Raw genomic sequence first — 14,328 nt, 5'->3', positions numbered from 1 at the left:
AGTATTATATGGAACACACTATGAAGGACAGAAACCAGGAGGCCAGTGAGCACTGAGAGGACAGAAGAGAGGGAAGCGTCAGCCACTGAGGAACTGCAGCGCATCGCAGTCAGGTTTGCTCTTCTTATGATCAAGAATTAAAAATTCATAGTCTGATAGTGATTTTTAATGTAGTTCATAAAAGCAGGTTGACAGGATTCGCCTCTGGATTCACAAGGTGCTTTAAGTGATTTCTCACTTACCTATCAGCTGCATCTTCAGGTTGTTTTTCTTTTGTGCTGAGGATTGATGACTACTCAGGACCGAGACACATTCTCTATCACCCAGCCGCACACCTGGGCAGTTTTCTGATGTAATTTTAAAAAGGATGAAATACCGATTTGGTGGTTTAAAATTACTGACAATTTTCAGAGTGGTTACCTTACTATATTGGGTGTGTGGCACAGCGTGCGGGTAGGAACATGTGAGCACTCCCCTTCCCTGTGGTGCCCAGTTAGAACCGTCACACACTAGGCAAGGACTGTGACCCTGAGCTGCAGCTGCAGCCTGAGCCGCGTATACATCATCTTTGAAAAGATGACCCTGAATGTTTAACACCCCTGGCCTCTCGCCGCTGTGTTGTCCAGACTGCACTTGACCTTGTGAGCACAGGTTATCCTGCTTCAGCTTCTTGGGTACCATGGACCATGAGTGGGAGCAGCCACGCCCGGCTGAAGCCTGCTTCTTTGACTACAAGAACTTAGGATAATAGAAATAGTTTGTTAAAGAAGTGAGTTATTGTATGAAACAGAGCTTAGGGCCTGCACATAAGGAAGTATTTACTAAGCTGTAGTGGTGTGCCAGTAGAAGTAAAAATCAAAATTTTAGCTGGAAGTTATTTTGCATTACAGATTATAATTACACAGTCTTTTCAGTTGCCTTTGTATTTAATACCATTTTTTACACATATATAAAATGAAGTAAGATAGATCAATATTTCTTGACTAATGTGACTAAACTAGACTTGCTAATTATTTTATGGAACCTTTATTCAAACCCACCGATACGAGTTAGCTCCTGTCTCCAATTATGTACCACCAGTTGTTAATTCAGTTCGTTCATACTTAACACAATGTATAATTATTATTTATTCCCTTCTTTTCTAGTTTATCACTATCTTCCATTTGGCAAAGATAGAAACTGTGCCTTGTTCACCATTGTCTCCTGACCAGCCACACACAGTGACTAAGTGTGATAGGCCCTCAGTAAATATTTACTGAACTGATGGATTGTCCAAGTTTGGGACTTTGATCTTAATGATTAGCATGTTCATGAGAGAGAGTTGGATGAGTGCACCATAGAAGCAACCGTTATAATAACGTAGGTATTCAGGTTACAATGCTTTGACTGTACAGAACAAATCCTACTTGAGTTCTTCAGTTCACGTTAGGTTTTGTGGGAAAAGAAGTTGACATTTCCCAAACTGTCTCTTTTGATAGTTTTCTTTTTTGTAAGTAAAATTCAGGTAACACTTTGAAAAAGCTATAGACTTCAAAATGGGAACACTTAGAGAATTGCTTATGTTGTTTTGTAATGGGCTTCTTTCTCACAGGTTCACAGTTAACAGAAGAATCTCTGTAGTTGGATTTGGTTTGTATGGATCTATTCACGGGCCCACGGATTATCAAGTGAATATACAGGTACTCACCTTCACTGTTAGCATCCTGAGATACAACAGCAACTTCAGTAAATTCTGTTCTGACAAAAACCCAGGTTTCATTATCAGAACAACCAGAAAGCATCAGTAGTATTTTTAAGCCATTGCATCTTTGTGGTCATTGTAAAGTAAAAAATTCAGTTTCAGGAAATGTTGGTCCTTTATAAAAGTATTAGCATGCCTGGAATCTTTTGTCCTGGACACCCTTAAAAGTAATTGACTTAAAATCCCTTTTGCCCTTTCACGTCACTTGCGCTTTAGCACCTTGAAACTCTTTCATCACTCACACTGCCTCAAGCACTCTCTTCATTTAGGAGTGTCTGAATAAACACTGCTTCATGGTTTTGTTCTGTTTTGTTTTGTTGACAGGGCCTTGCATCTGAGGCTGGTCTAACTTGCCATCCTCCTACTTAGGTCTTTGTAGTGCTGAGGCTACAGGTGTGTGCCTCATGCCTTAGGCCGCTCCACTACAGTTCTCTCCCAGGGGGCACTAATGCCCAATCTGAAAGAGTGTTGAACGCCTCATCTTTTGTTCTATCCTTCCTAACAAGCTGATGCTGTCTCGTAGACTTCATTCCCTGTCAAGGAAAACTGCTTATGAACGATATACAATGCTCTCCACATATTTTATACATAAAGTACAAAAGTAAGAGGGAAGGAAGTAAAACACATTTCAAGGTTTTATCAATAAAACAAAACCGTGCCTTCTAAATGTTACTACTGTGTTCTCTTTAATAACAAAAACTTTGAACCTTGTAATCAAATGCATGCTTTTTAAATGTTGCTACTTTGTATTTCCTGTGCCTACAACAAATCAAAGATCTGGTTCTGTGACATCCAGAAACAAAGGAGAAAATTATTTTCATGCAGTTTTTGTATATTGAATTAAGTCTGTTAATCCATGTAGAGCCACATGTTCGTGTACATGCATAAGTGTAGAAGCCAGAGGAAATCTTGGGTGTCATTCCTCAGGTGCCATCTACCTTAGTCTGGAGTCAGTCTTGTTGCCCTGAACTCACTCTGATCTGCAGACCAGGCTGGCCTTGAAGTCACAATGCTAGGGGCTAGGGATCTTAATCAGAACCTCATGCTTATGTAGCAAGTAGTTCACCCACTCAGGCGTTTCCCCAGCACCTCTTAAATCTCACTAGAACCATCTAGAGGGCTTTTTCTTTTATTTTGTAAGTATGTATTTTATTTTGTGCATGTCTAAGTATGTGTATGTGCACTGCGTGCATGCAGGAACCAAAAGAGACCAGGCATTTTAATTTCAGAGACTACTGAAACTGAAAATGCTGACTAGGCTAGCCTAGGAATAAGACATGGGCTAAACAAGGAGGAAAGATCCTTTTCCCTCCAACATCTCAAGTGTCTTTGGTAATTAGAGATAAGTAGAGAGAAATCAGAACATGAGAAGTTTACAGTCTGGGTTGCAGTTTCTAAAACTTGATATTCTTTCCCACAAGACTGTTCCAGTCTAACTTAAGTGTAACTTCTCTTGTAAAATCACAGATCATTGAATATGAGAAAAAACAAACCTTGGGACAAAATGATACTGGATTTAGTTGTGACGGAACTGCTAACACATTCAGGGTCATGTTCAAAGAACCGATAGAGATCCTGCCCAACGTGTGTTACACGGCATGCGCGACACTCAAGGTAAGAGCCACTCAGCTCCCCTAGCTGTGCCTACTCTGCACTCGAGGCTCCTGGCCTCTGTTTCACAGTCACTGGCATGGGATCCTTAGAAAGTGGAGGAGGAAACCAGAGCTAACACGCTCTGCCGCATTAAATGCTGTCCAGCACTACTCTGTTCTGAGAGAAAAGTTCTTCCCAGAACTGGCCCTTTGTCTAAAGGAAATTGAACTTTGCACAGAAGATAATATAATTGTTTCCTTAAAACCTTTTCACAGTTGTTAATGACTGAACTCTATATTGTTGTTTTTAACTTTGTTTTTAAGCAAAAAACTCTATTTCATTAAATGACTGCGTGAAAGCGTATACTGAATCTGTAACGAATGGAGTAGACCAGTAGTCAAATCAGAACACACTGAGTGCTTCTTAAATGAACCGTTTATTCCCATTTAGGGTCCAGATTCTCACTATGGCACAAAAGGACTGAAGAAAGTAGTACATGAGACTCCTGCTGCAAGCAAGACTGTTTTTTTATTTTTCAGTTCCCCTGGCAATAATAATGGCACTTCAATAGAAGATGGACAGATACCAGAAATAATATTTTATACATAATCTAGTGTTAACAACCATTCAGTCTAACCTCAAAAGCATAAATGACTGGCTACAAATAGTTTGAGTGTCATTAGTATTTATAATTGCAGAATAAGAAACATTTTAGTTTCTCAGAAGTAGAAAAGTTCATTTAAATCTCTGCATGATTTAAAGGCAGACTTTCCATTTTCTTGTAACCCTTGGAGCAAACAGCAGCTGGTTGTGTGAAAACTGCAATCTTTACTGCTTCGTTTTGTGTAATTTTGTAGGTCCGCTGACTTGTCATCTTTCACTAGTTTGGGAATTGAAGGATTCTTGTCATAAATAACAGCTGTGAGTGTGTGGTTTTTTTCTTCAATTTTTGTTCTAACTATTTTGAAAGCTAGATGAGATGGTCACTATTCCTACAGAATTCTTTTTAGGTCAAATAACTCATTTCAGAAAATTAAAAAAACTGACTTTATATTTGGGGTTTTGAAATACCTGATTGTTAACGTTTGGAATAATGCTAAAAGTAAGTCTAAAAACACCCAAGAAAAATTTTAGTGCATTTACAGAAAAGGTATTTTGTAATAGTATAGCAGTGTATTGCATAGTACTGTTTTAAACCTGTAAGTGGAGTTTGTATAAATTCATAATAATGTGATATAAACAGATACAAAAGGATGACCTAAGATGGGGTCTTTATCACTCCCACCCCACTATGACTGTCGTGGGTGCTGTCAGTAATCCTAGATGGGTGACATGTGACAGATGCCAACAGATGCCACTTGAGCTCAGCAGTAACCTTGCCCAGTAAGAAGGGGGTGAAGTACCAAGAGCCGTAGCAGCTATTTGAAATCATAAAGCCGCTCCTGCTGAAAAGGAAGGGAACTTTTTGTCACCTCAGAGTTCTATCCAAGAAGTAAAACTGCTTGGTATTTGTGACCTCGTTGATGTGCCCAGCATTTATAGTAAGAGTGGATCAAAAGGATACCTGGTAGTGTAACATTTCTACATTTTTATACAAAGCAGATTTTTAAGATACAAGTGAGATAACATTTTCCTCCTGAAAAGGATTATCTTATAAAAAATAAACCTTGTATAATTAAGCTTGAGGCATATAGGTCTATCGGTAGTTGTGGGAAATTATTAAAAATAAAAATTCTTTTAAGCATCAACCTAAGAATCTTTTTTAAATAGGCTATAAAAGTTTTCATCAAAAATAATATTTTGTATTTTCAAGAGAGCAGGGAGGTGTTGTGTTGGTGGCCAGGGCCTCTTGAAGTTGTTGAAGAAAGGGAAGTGTTTTCTGTCTATTCTGGTACCACAATCTTGAGGGCATGAGCCTCAGTTACCTGGAATACCTGTGGAATGTGTGATTCTGCTTAACTGAAGACTCCATAGTAGCCATGTTGAGAGGTATTTCTTAACAAGTATTGCATGCCAGAGGTAAGTTAGTGCTTTTTGACATTTGGGGCATTTACATGACTTGTGTTGTACTGAGCAGCTGTAACTGAATATAGTCATGGAAGGTACAAGAAACAGAACCACTCACTGACATTGGGATGTCACCTGTAATTTTTAAAATAAATTTATCCTTTTTGTTTACCTATTTTTTTGTCACTTGTCTTTTTCTTTATAGGTTGAACGAGATGGTACTTTGGGACAAAGGTTCTAGATAATTAAAGTGTAGCTTTACATACTTCTAATTTTAATAAACTAATATTTACAGAGTTGGGCAGAGAATAACTCAGAAGTACAGCAATTACCCAGTATGGTGTTTTGAGTGAAAATGGCCCCATAGGCTCCTAGGGAGAGGCACTATTATTAGACGCTGTGGCCTTTGTCTGCACACCATCATGTTTCCTGCAGTGACAATAGTGGACTACACTCTGAACTACAAATAAACCCCAATTAAATGCTTTGCTTTATACGAGTCATTGTCTCTTCACAGGAATAAAACACTGACTAAGATGCCTACCTTGAATTCCATCCCTAGTACACATACCAGTCCTTGCTGCCTGAGTGATTACTGCGCACTGGCCTTAGCACTAAGGCTTTTGCATGCATTCTTGCTTGTCACTGCATTGATGGGTGCCCAGACAAAGAAGTTAATACTTAGGAAGGTTCATGTGTGGTACTGGTACAATTTAAAGTTATTTTTATGCCCCATGCTATTGACCAGGGAAAATAAGTTGCCAAAAGAGCCAGCCAGTGTTGGTGCACACCTTTAGTCCCATCACTGAGGAGATAGAAACAGGTGAATCTCTTGAATTCGAGGCCAGCCTGGTCTACAGAGCAAGTTCCAGGACAGCCAGGGCTATATAGAGAGACCCTGTCTCAAAAGAAGGAAAAAAAGAAAAGAAAAATAACTTTTACTAACTTGTACCTACTATAGAATATCAGTACATGTAAAAGTATTTCTTTAAAAGCATTACTATTCTAGTATCTACCTAACAATTTAAGATGGAATATTTGCACTTTCAAACATTGTGTTTTAGGTCCACAAAAGTTTCAGGAAGACATGCACTTTCAAAGGAAAAAAAATATGTGCAATAAAAAATGCTTACAGAACAGAAGAAGAAACACGGTACATGAAATGCAAAATATTCAACACTTACCTTGCTAGTGCCTTCTTCAGCCTTCTGTCTCTCCTTGTCCTCAGTCAGAACATGTGAACTCTGTCCAAGTTGAACAAAATAAATGCTTGGCAAAAGAGGGAACCACAGCATTTATTGCTACATGCTTTAAAAAAAAATAGTTCCATTGGCAAAGTTAAAATCAACTCTTGAACTGAAGTAAGATTTTTAAAACCTAATTTAAAATGGAGTCTAACATTTAGAATGGGTTTCCCCTGCCCTTTCCCATTGGAGCAGCTTGAACTGAGGCTGCTCTTGCTCTTTCTACCTGGCAATGAAGTCCTTATACTCGGGTACCCGTGGAGAAGGCACAGGGGCTCCTTACAAGGCATTCCTCCTTTACCCCTCTATCCACCTGCCTGCCAGGCCCCATCAGTCATCCACCAACACACGCCCCCAACCTTTTTAAGCCCAGTTGTCAGCCTGGCATGGTGACACACGCTTTTAATCCCACTACTTGGGAGGTAGAGGCAGGCAGATCTCTTGAGTTTGAGGCCAGCCTGGTCTACAGAATGAGTTCCAGGGCAGCCAGAGCTAACACACAAACCCTGCCTTCAAAAACCAAACAAGCAAAACACCCAAACAATTGTCAGCTCTCTAGAGCAGTGGTTCTCAACTGTCTAATGCTTTGGCCCTTTAATACAGTTCCTCGTGTTGTTATGACCCCACCCCTAGTTATTTTTGTTGCTCCGCCATAACTAATTTTGCTAGTCTTACGGATCATAATGTAGACATTTTTAGAGATAGGGGTTTGCCAAAGGCCGTGGCCCACAGGTTGAGAACCACTGTTCGAGAGGGTATCATGATTTCCCCTCAAAATCCAACAAATTACTACAGTCTAATTTTCATTTTCAATTTGTAATTTATTTCAAAAGAAATAGATGTGGTGTGGTTTAACACTGGGTCACTTCTGCCTGAGCCTTAATGTTGGCCTCAGTGTCCCTAGTTTTTCAATGTAGTAGGCTTCAGCCACCTTCATCTTTTGACCATACCACATAATTTGTCATACAAAACTTGTGTCTCATGCAGAGTAAATTGAAACATCGATTTTGGATCCAGCCTTTAATAGCTGTTTTCAGCACTCATGTTCAGTGCCACCTGATCCTGAATCTGAACGGTGTAGCTCTCTGCATTAGTCAAACCTCTCCTTTGTCAGTGCTCCTGACTCCCTGCCCTAGTCAGTCAGACATTTGGTCTTTAACCACTTTAGTGACCCTCAAGCCTCTTCGTACACACAAACCAATCTGATTGTCTGATTGTCCGCCCACTAGCTGCTGAGGCCAGGCATTAAAAAACCTCTAACCGGCTGGAGTGTAAGCTCAGTGGCAGAGCATGTGTTCAGCATCAAAAATAAAATAATGTAAGCAGAGACTGGGATTTTCATTTCCTCCGGAGTGACTTTCAATAGACAGTTCCCAAACTGTGTGACTCCTTAGTGCTTACCTCCGTCCCCTCCCCACCACCGGGGGATGGTGCAGCTCCAGCTCCTGCTTCTGAGCCAGCCTCCCCTAGCTCATTCCTATGCCTTCAAGTGCAGTTAGCCGTCTGTTACTTCACAGCAAAGTAGGAAATATTACCCACACATTTCTGCTGTATGCACTGAGACTGCTCCTATCCGGGTCAACAACCCCACTTGTTTTCTAGACCAGTGAACACCTGGTCATCCCACTGCTCTTGTGATAATTATAAGTTGGCCATTCCCCTTTGAAATAATCTCCCTTAGTTGAGATTGCACTATACTATCTGTGTTTATTTGTGGGTTGCCTCACTAACCCTTCTTGCTTTATGCTGGGCCTGCACAACAGCTCTGCACACTTGGAATATCTTTTATCCCTTTCTTTTTCTTTCTTGTTCTCTATCAGCTGCACAGGTAAAGCATTCAGGAAGCTCCTTAACTATGTCTCCAGTCATTTCACATTTAATATATTCTACACACTCTCTTCAAACTACCAAACCTGTTCATTAGCCCCAGACTTGGGCATCTTGAGTCTTCAGATGATCATCTCTGACCATTCAGGTCCCAGGGGTCCTCTAAATGGTTACTGTCCATCTCCCGGGTAGGTGGCAGATCTTCCTGTCTTTGAGCATATATTGTCCACACATTCTAGCTTAACTGGGCAAGGCCAGCCCCTAACTTTAGCGCTTGCATGATTTGCCTGTTACAATTTCATGAGGGGTCAAATTCCACCCCACAGAGGACCTCCCCTCCTTTCACAGTGCACTGCCAACTGCCGCGTTAGGCATGCTAGCACTGAGGCTGGCTGCTCTTGCCACTCACCGACAGGTGACATCTTTCCCTCAAGTGACAAAGATGGTTCACAGGAGCAGTTTGCAAAGGAACGGAACCCGCGACATCCCGGCACGAGGTGGCGCTCTCAGGTGAGGTGGGGAGAACTGCAAGCCGCTTCCGCTGTCCTATGCGCAGGCGCACAGGACTTCCGCCACTCTGCGGTCCTCCGCAGCGGCGCCTGCGGGGTTGGGATGCTGCAGCCCGCGGTGGGTCGCTGCGCTTTGGCCCCTGCTAGACTCCTGTTTGGTTCTACTATGCCTAAGAAAGCCGGTGCGTCGAGCAAGGCCAGTGGCAAGTCTCGTGGTATGGAGAGGGTGGGCCACGGGACTACACCGGCGAGGACCGGAAGCCGCGCCTGGAGAGCAGGAGACCTCCCTTACAGCTTGTTATTGTGGTCCAAGTCTGAGACTTTGTGGGCCGCACATTAGCTCGCCTGAGGACCGCTGAGCAACCCCTATGGCGCACCTGCTGGCCTTCTCGGCGCCCGCACTCGGAGGGTTACCTTTCCCGGCAGGCTGTGCGGTCTGCCTTCCTATGGCGGCAGATCGCACCCCTCCGTCCAGGAGAGAGCACTCCTTCCCCTGACATCTTCCTAGGCCAACTCCCAACTTCTTTCTATGACCCAGCACAGGCACCGCCACCCTGACATCGTCTTAGGCCAACTCCCAACCCCTTCCTATGACCCAGCACAGGCTCCCCCACGTGCTGGCACCTTCCCTAGAGCCCAAGCCCTGGCTGCCTTTCTCCGCAGTAATGTTCCCTGCAGTAATGTGCTCTGCATGTGTACTTCGTTGGTGCCTTAGCACAGTTACGCGCTTTATTATGGTTGTTGCCGCTCACTGGGGTCCTAGTTCCTTGAAGACAGGGAGTGTGAATCCTATTCCTCTTCATACCCACTGTCTGCATACTGCCCTGGAAGTAACTTCCTGTTGAGTGAAAGCTCTTAGCATGGCACTTAAATGTCACTCCTTATTGTTCTTTTTGCAGCCAGCTCCTCGCTCTCTCCCCCACTCTGAACTTAAGAATGCATTGGCTATAGGATGACTAATAAAAAGGCCGTCTCTTGAGGAATAGAAACTATAAAGCTGACTATAGGAGTAAGTCCTAAGGTAGCCAGCGTGAGATCTAAACAGGACACACGCACACATAGCTTTAGGCTACGACAAATATATGTAAGTAATAAATAGTCTCTGTGGAGGAAGTGAACTATAAAGCTAACAAGACAAAGCAGCATGCAGGTGTGGAGGCCAGAGTCAGGTCTCCCAAGGAAGTACAAATACCGTGGGGTCGTTGGAATCCTGGTTGGATCTGGAGGGATGTGGGAAAAACACCTCAGTGTCCAGTTCCTGCATGGTAGGCCTGGTTTAGTGAAGGTGAGGGGTAGTTATGGGTCAAAATTAATGAAATGTTTTGTAACCTGTAAAATGGTAACATGTCATTTTAGGGTAAAAACCAAGCCAAGGAACCGGAGACACCACCTCCTCCTGCGGGGCCTGTGGCAACTGATCCTAATGGTTTTGTCACCATAGCCATCCATGCCAAACCCGGCTCCAAACAAAATGCTGTGACAGGTACGTCTGAGAGTTGGGTGGGATTCATGTGTGGATGAAGGAGTTTTCATCTGATCTTTGCCTTGTTAGCTGACAGTTTATCCCGTAACTGCAAACGGCATTTTCATATCTGCATTTAGAGGCTTCTCCATTTAAAAATTCTGTATTCTCATACCAAGGTATTTGAGAGAAAATGTGCAGTATTCCATACCAATCAGATGGAAACCATTGTATCTTTTCCTTTATAAAAATGTGGTGTTTTAGCAGGGTGTGGTGGGCGCACGCCTTAAATCCCAGCCCTCGGGAGGCAGAGGCAGGCTCCCCGACCCCCTGCCTGGAGCTCTTCCCATTCCAAGGCCGTTTCTAGTTGCCTGAATCCAAGATGCTCTCTAAGACTCTAGAGCTGTCTCCTAAGCAGGGTTTCTCCTCTGCAGGTGTGTGTTCTGTAACTGGACACACTGTTTATCTACGCTCCTTGAATGAAGTATTAGTTTAATCATTCAGTGCTCAAGAGACTGAACCCAGACCGGCAGCTAGTAATTGAAAGCCTGTCCCAGGTAAGTGCAAAGCGAAATGAAAAAGACGAAGCTCATGCCGTCTTGTTCCAGATCTGACCACTGAGGCCGTGGGTGTGGCAATCGCAGCGCCTCCATCTGAGGGGGAGGCAAACGCGGAGCTCTGTCGGTATCTTTCCAAGGTCTTAGAACTCAGGAAGAGTGACGTGGTTCTGGATAAGGTTTGTCTCTCCTTTTTAAATTATTATATATTGATCGGAGTTCATATTTTCTATGTGTATGGCTGTCCTGCCTCAATGTATGTGCGCACCATGTGCATGCCTGGTGCCCTCAGAGGCCAGAAGAGGGTGTTGGATCCCCTAAGACCGAAGTTACAGATGGTCCTGAGCTGCCATGTGGGTGCTGAGAATTGACCCTGGAGCCTCTGGAAGAACAGCCAGGGCTCTTAGCCACTGACCCATCTTTTTTAAAACTCATATTCATCTAAATATAAAAATCTGTGACGTCATAGTCTTCATCTGCATCCTCTCTGTCCATATTGAGACTGTGCACTCTTCACTTACAGTTGTTCGCTATGTCATTTGCAACGTTTCTCTCCTTAAAGTCATAGCTGCACTTACTGTCACATTAGTCTTGCTTACTTCTTCAAGACACCACTATACTGAAAATAATCTACAATGTCTCCTGTCTGTCACCTCCATCCACTAAGTTCACCGAGCATTTCTGACCCCACATTGGTTGTGCGCACGAGGGCGTGCCGACTGTGAAGATAAGGTTATATGAAGACAATATGGTGGTTTCACTTCAGAATCACCAGAGTATGAGTCTCAAAAACAGGCTCCTGGGCACCCCTGTGGACATGCTGAGTTAGACTGTGTGCAGGAGAGCAGGCCAAGATTTTGTTTTTAAAGCTCAACTTGCAGTTCATATCTGGGTGTCATTTAAAGTCATAAACTACACTTGAAAATCCACCTGAGCTGGCCACTTCCTGCACCTCTGCCACCCGTGGTAGGTCACGCCTGACCTCTGCAGCGCTTCTGGCCTGACGTTAGTGGGAAGGCACGACCCATTCAGTGTGCACACACGGTCCATCTAGATAAATTCCTGATCAACGTCTATGTTTTATAAAAGGCATGTTTCAAATAAATGCTTTTACAAGTTTTTTTTTTAGGTGATTGTGAATCATAATACTTAGACATGGTTGGGTTTTGTTTGTAATGTTTAGGAATGTATAACAATTTCGAGGGAAAAAAAGCAGCTTGATTATGTTTAGATGTTATAACAACTTTATACCAAATTGCCATGTTTGATATTTTAAGATTATTTTCCTTTGTAATTTAAACCAATCACTTGAAACTTGAATATTGGCCAGGCACAGTGGGAATTCCCTCTAACCCCAGCACCTGAAAGACAGAAAGGATCAGGAGTTCTGCTTCATCTTTAGCTATATATTGAGTTTGAGCTAATCTGGCCTACATGAGACCCTATCTTAGAGAAAAGAAAAGGACGTAGAAGTTAGGATATTATAAACATTCACCTTGACGTTTTAATGCAAAACTTTTGTTATAAAGAGTGAAGCATAAGAGCAAAAACCCTGGAGAGTTGTACGAATGTGTCAGACGGCAGAAGTGTCCAGGGGAGAGCGTGCTGGGCTGTTGGGAAAGGCCACCCACAGCACCGGACGTGCTTTGCTGGGGGCGGGGAGGTCTGTTGCTCCCACCAGCCTTAGGATGCTGAGTGTCTCTCTTTCTTTCTGGCTCAGGGTGGTAAATCTCGGGAAAAGGTGGTGAAGCTCTTGGCCTCTACGACTCCAGAAGAGGTCTTACAGAAACTGAAAACGGAAGCTGAGAAAAAGTAAAGGCGGGAAATGGCACTTACATCCTTGAGGGGTTTTCATAACAGTAAATAGGTGGCCACATAGGAAAACATACATAAGTGCCCAAACATGGAGAATGGGGTACATACATGAAAATCAGACTGTGGGAACTCGAGAGATGAGCTCAGTGCTTAAGAGCACTTGCTGCTCTTCTAAGGGACCTGGGCTCAGCTCCCAGTCCTCGCATTGGAGGGCTCACACGGAAACTCCAGCTCCAGGGTGACCTGATGTTCTTTTCTGACCTCTTGCAGACTTGTGGTTTGTGTATGTACATTCTAGGCACACACACACATGCACTAAATAAACAGACTTAAGACCCTTGAGTGCAGACTGCCTGAGATACATCACTCTAATTTCATGGCACTACAGTGACACTGCTGGGAAGAAGAGACAGGAGGACTGGCCTCATCTCTTGCCATCCATAATGGCGCTTCTGATCTGCAGACATTGGGAGACCAGTGGAACACAGCATGCGAGATGACAACAAGAAGCCAGCCCCCTGTACTAGGGACAACAAGAAGCCAGCCCCCTGTACCCCTACTAGTGACAACAAGAAGCCACCCCCCTGTACTCCTAGTGACAACAAGAAGCCAGCCCCTTGGACTCATAGTGAAATGTCTTTAGCCTTGTCATCCCCACGGTGTTCCTGGAATTCTGGCAGCTTCTAACTCAGTTTACAAGTGAGAAACCTTTCGTGTCGCTTTATAGTCTTACTTTCTATTTTACGTATCTTTTTTTTTAATGCAAAGGTATTTTTATATATCTTTTTAAAATTACATGGAACTTTTTGTGGACAAGTAAATAATCATGAAGACTTAGAATTTAATGTCAGTTATTTTTGAAACCTTGTAAAATTTCAAATCTAGAAGTTCTTAGAAAAAAAAAAAGACGTTCTTAGGAATCTCCAAAGATCTTAAGAAAACAAGAAGTGGCTGGAGAGATGGCTGGCAGTTAAGGCTGCTTACTGCTTTTGGAGAGGACGTGAGGTCAATTCCCAACAACCCAACGTGGAATGCCCACAACTGCCTGTAACTCCAGTTCCAAGGGACCCAGTGCCTCTGGTCTGAGGACACCCATACCCACGTATGCACACACATACACACACATGCAGAGAGACAGACACATAATTAAATTTTTTTTTTAAAGAAGACAATGATAAAGACCCAGAAGTTCTTTTCGTTGTTTGTAAAGACCATCAGAAATCACATGCCTGAGCTGGGGCTGGGCTCAGCTGATGGTGCTTCCTGCTTCCCATGAAGCCTTGGGTTCCAATCCCAGCATTGCCTAAACTGCTTGTGGTAATACACACTTGTAAACCCAGCACTCTGGAGGTGACCCTCTACGTAATAGACTTCCAGGTCAGCCTGGGACACGTGAGCCTAATTACCTAGATCTGCATAGGTGACGTCTAAGTGAATATGCAGCTGAAGATAGTGAATACACTTTATATATTGGACCTGAGTTACACTACTTTAGATTGTTGCCCTGTTTGTTTTGTGATCCAGGGTCTCACTATGTAGGACTTAATGTGCAACCTTACGGCTCTACCGCCCT

At 43.1% G+C, this 14,328-nt stretch overlaps 2 protein-coding genes across 4 annotated transcripts in view; both read left to right on the top strand.

Annotated features, from left to right (window-relative positions):
* Positions 1 to 5,516, top strand: part of BTBD1 (BTB domain containing 1) — a 28,340-nt gene extending 22,824 nt beyond the window's left edge. The window contains exons 6-8 of the mRNA XM_084756274.1: positions 1,592 to 1,679; positions 3,209 to 3,355; positions 3,785 to 5,516. Coding sequence (XP_084612400.1) covers positions 1,592 to 1,679; positions 3,209 to 3,355; positions 3,785 to 3,943 — 394 coding nt within the window. The 3' untranslated portion in view covers positions 3,944 to 5,516. The remainder of the gene's footprint in view (positions 1 to 1,591; positions 1,680 to 3,208; positions 3,356 to 3,784) is intronic.
* A 3,436-nt stretch (positions 5,517 to 8,952) lies between these two features.
* Positions 8,953 to 13,906, top strand: LOC311592146 (UPF0235 protein C15orf40 homolog). 3 transcript variants are annotated; one of them, XM_084772155.1, is made up of 5 exons: positions 8,953 to 9,117; positions 10,278 to 10,404; positions 10,992 to 11,119; positions 12,661 to 12,752; positions 13,144 to 13,906. In XM_084772155.1, exons 1-5 carry the CDS (start codon positions 9,025 to 9,027, stop codon positions 13,253 to 13,255), a joined length of 552 nt encoding a protein of 183 aa, XP_084628281.1. In that variant the 5' UTR covers positions 8,953 to 9,024; the 3' UTR covers positions 13,256 to 13,906. The 3 variants fall into 3 exon arrangements, with proteins under 3 accessions (XP_084628281.1, XP_084628283.1, XP_084628282.1); XM_084772156.1 differs by having other exon boundaries at positions 8,976 to 9,039; XM_084772157.1 differs by having other exon boundaries at positions 8,955 to 9,117; positions 12,661 to 13,906.
* Positions 13,907 to 14,328: the final 422 nt, after the last annotated feature.

This window comes from Acomys minous (assembly GCF_964271855.1).
Source record: "Acomys minous genome assembly, chromosome: 2".
Classification (NCBI taxonomy): domain Eukaryota; kingdom Metazoa; phylum Chordata; class Mammalia; order Rodentia; family Muridae; genus Acomys; species Acomys minous.
Note: the sequence above shows the minus strand (reverse complement) of the source record. Positions and strands in the feature narration are given on the sequence as shown.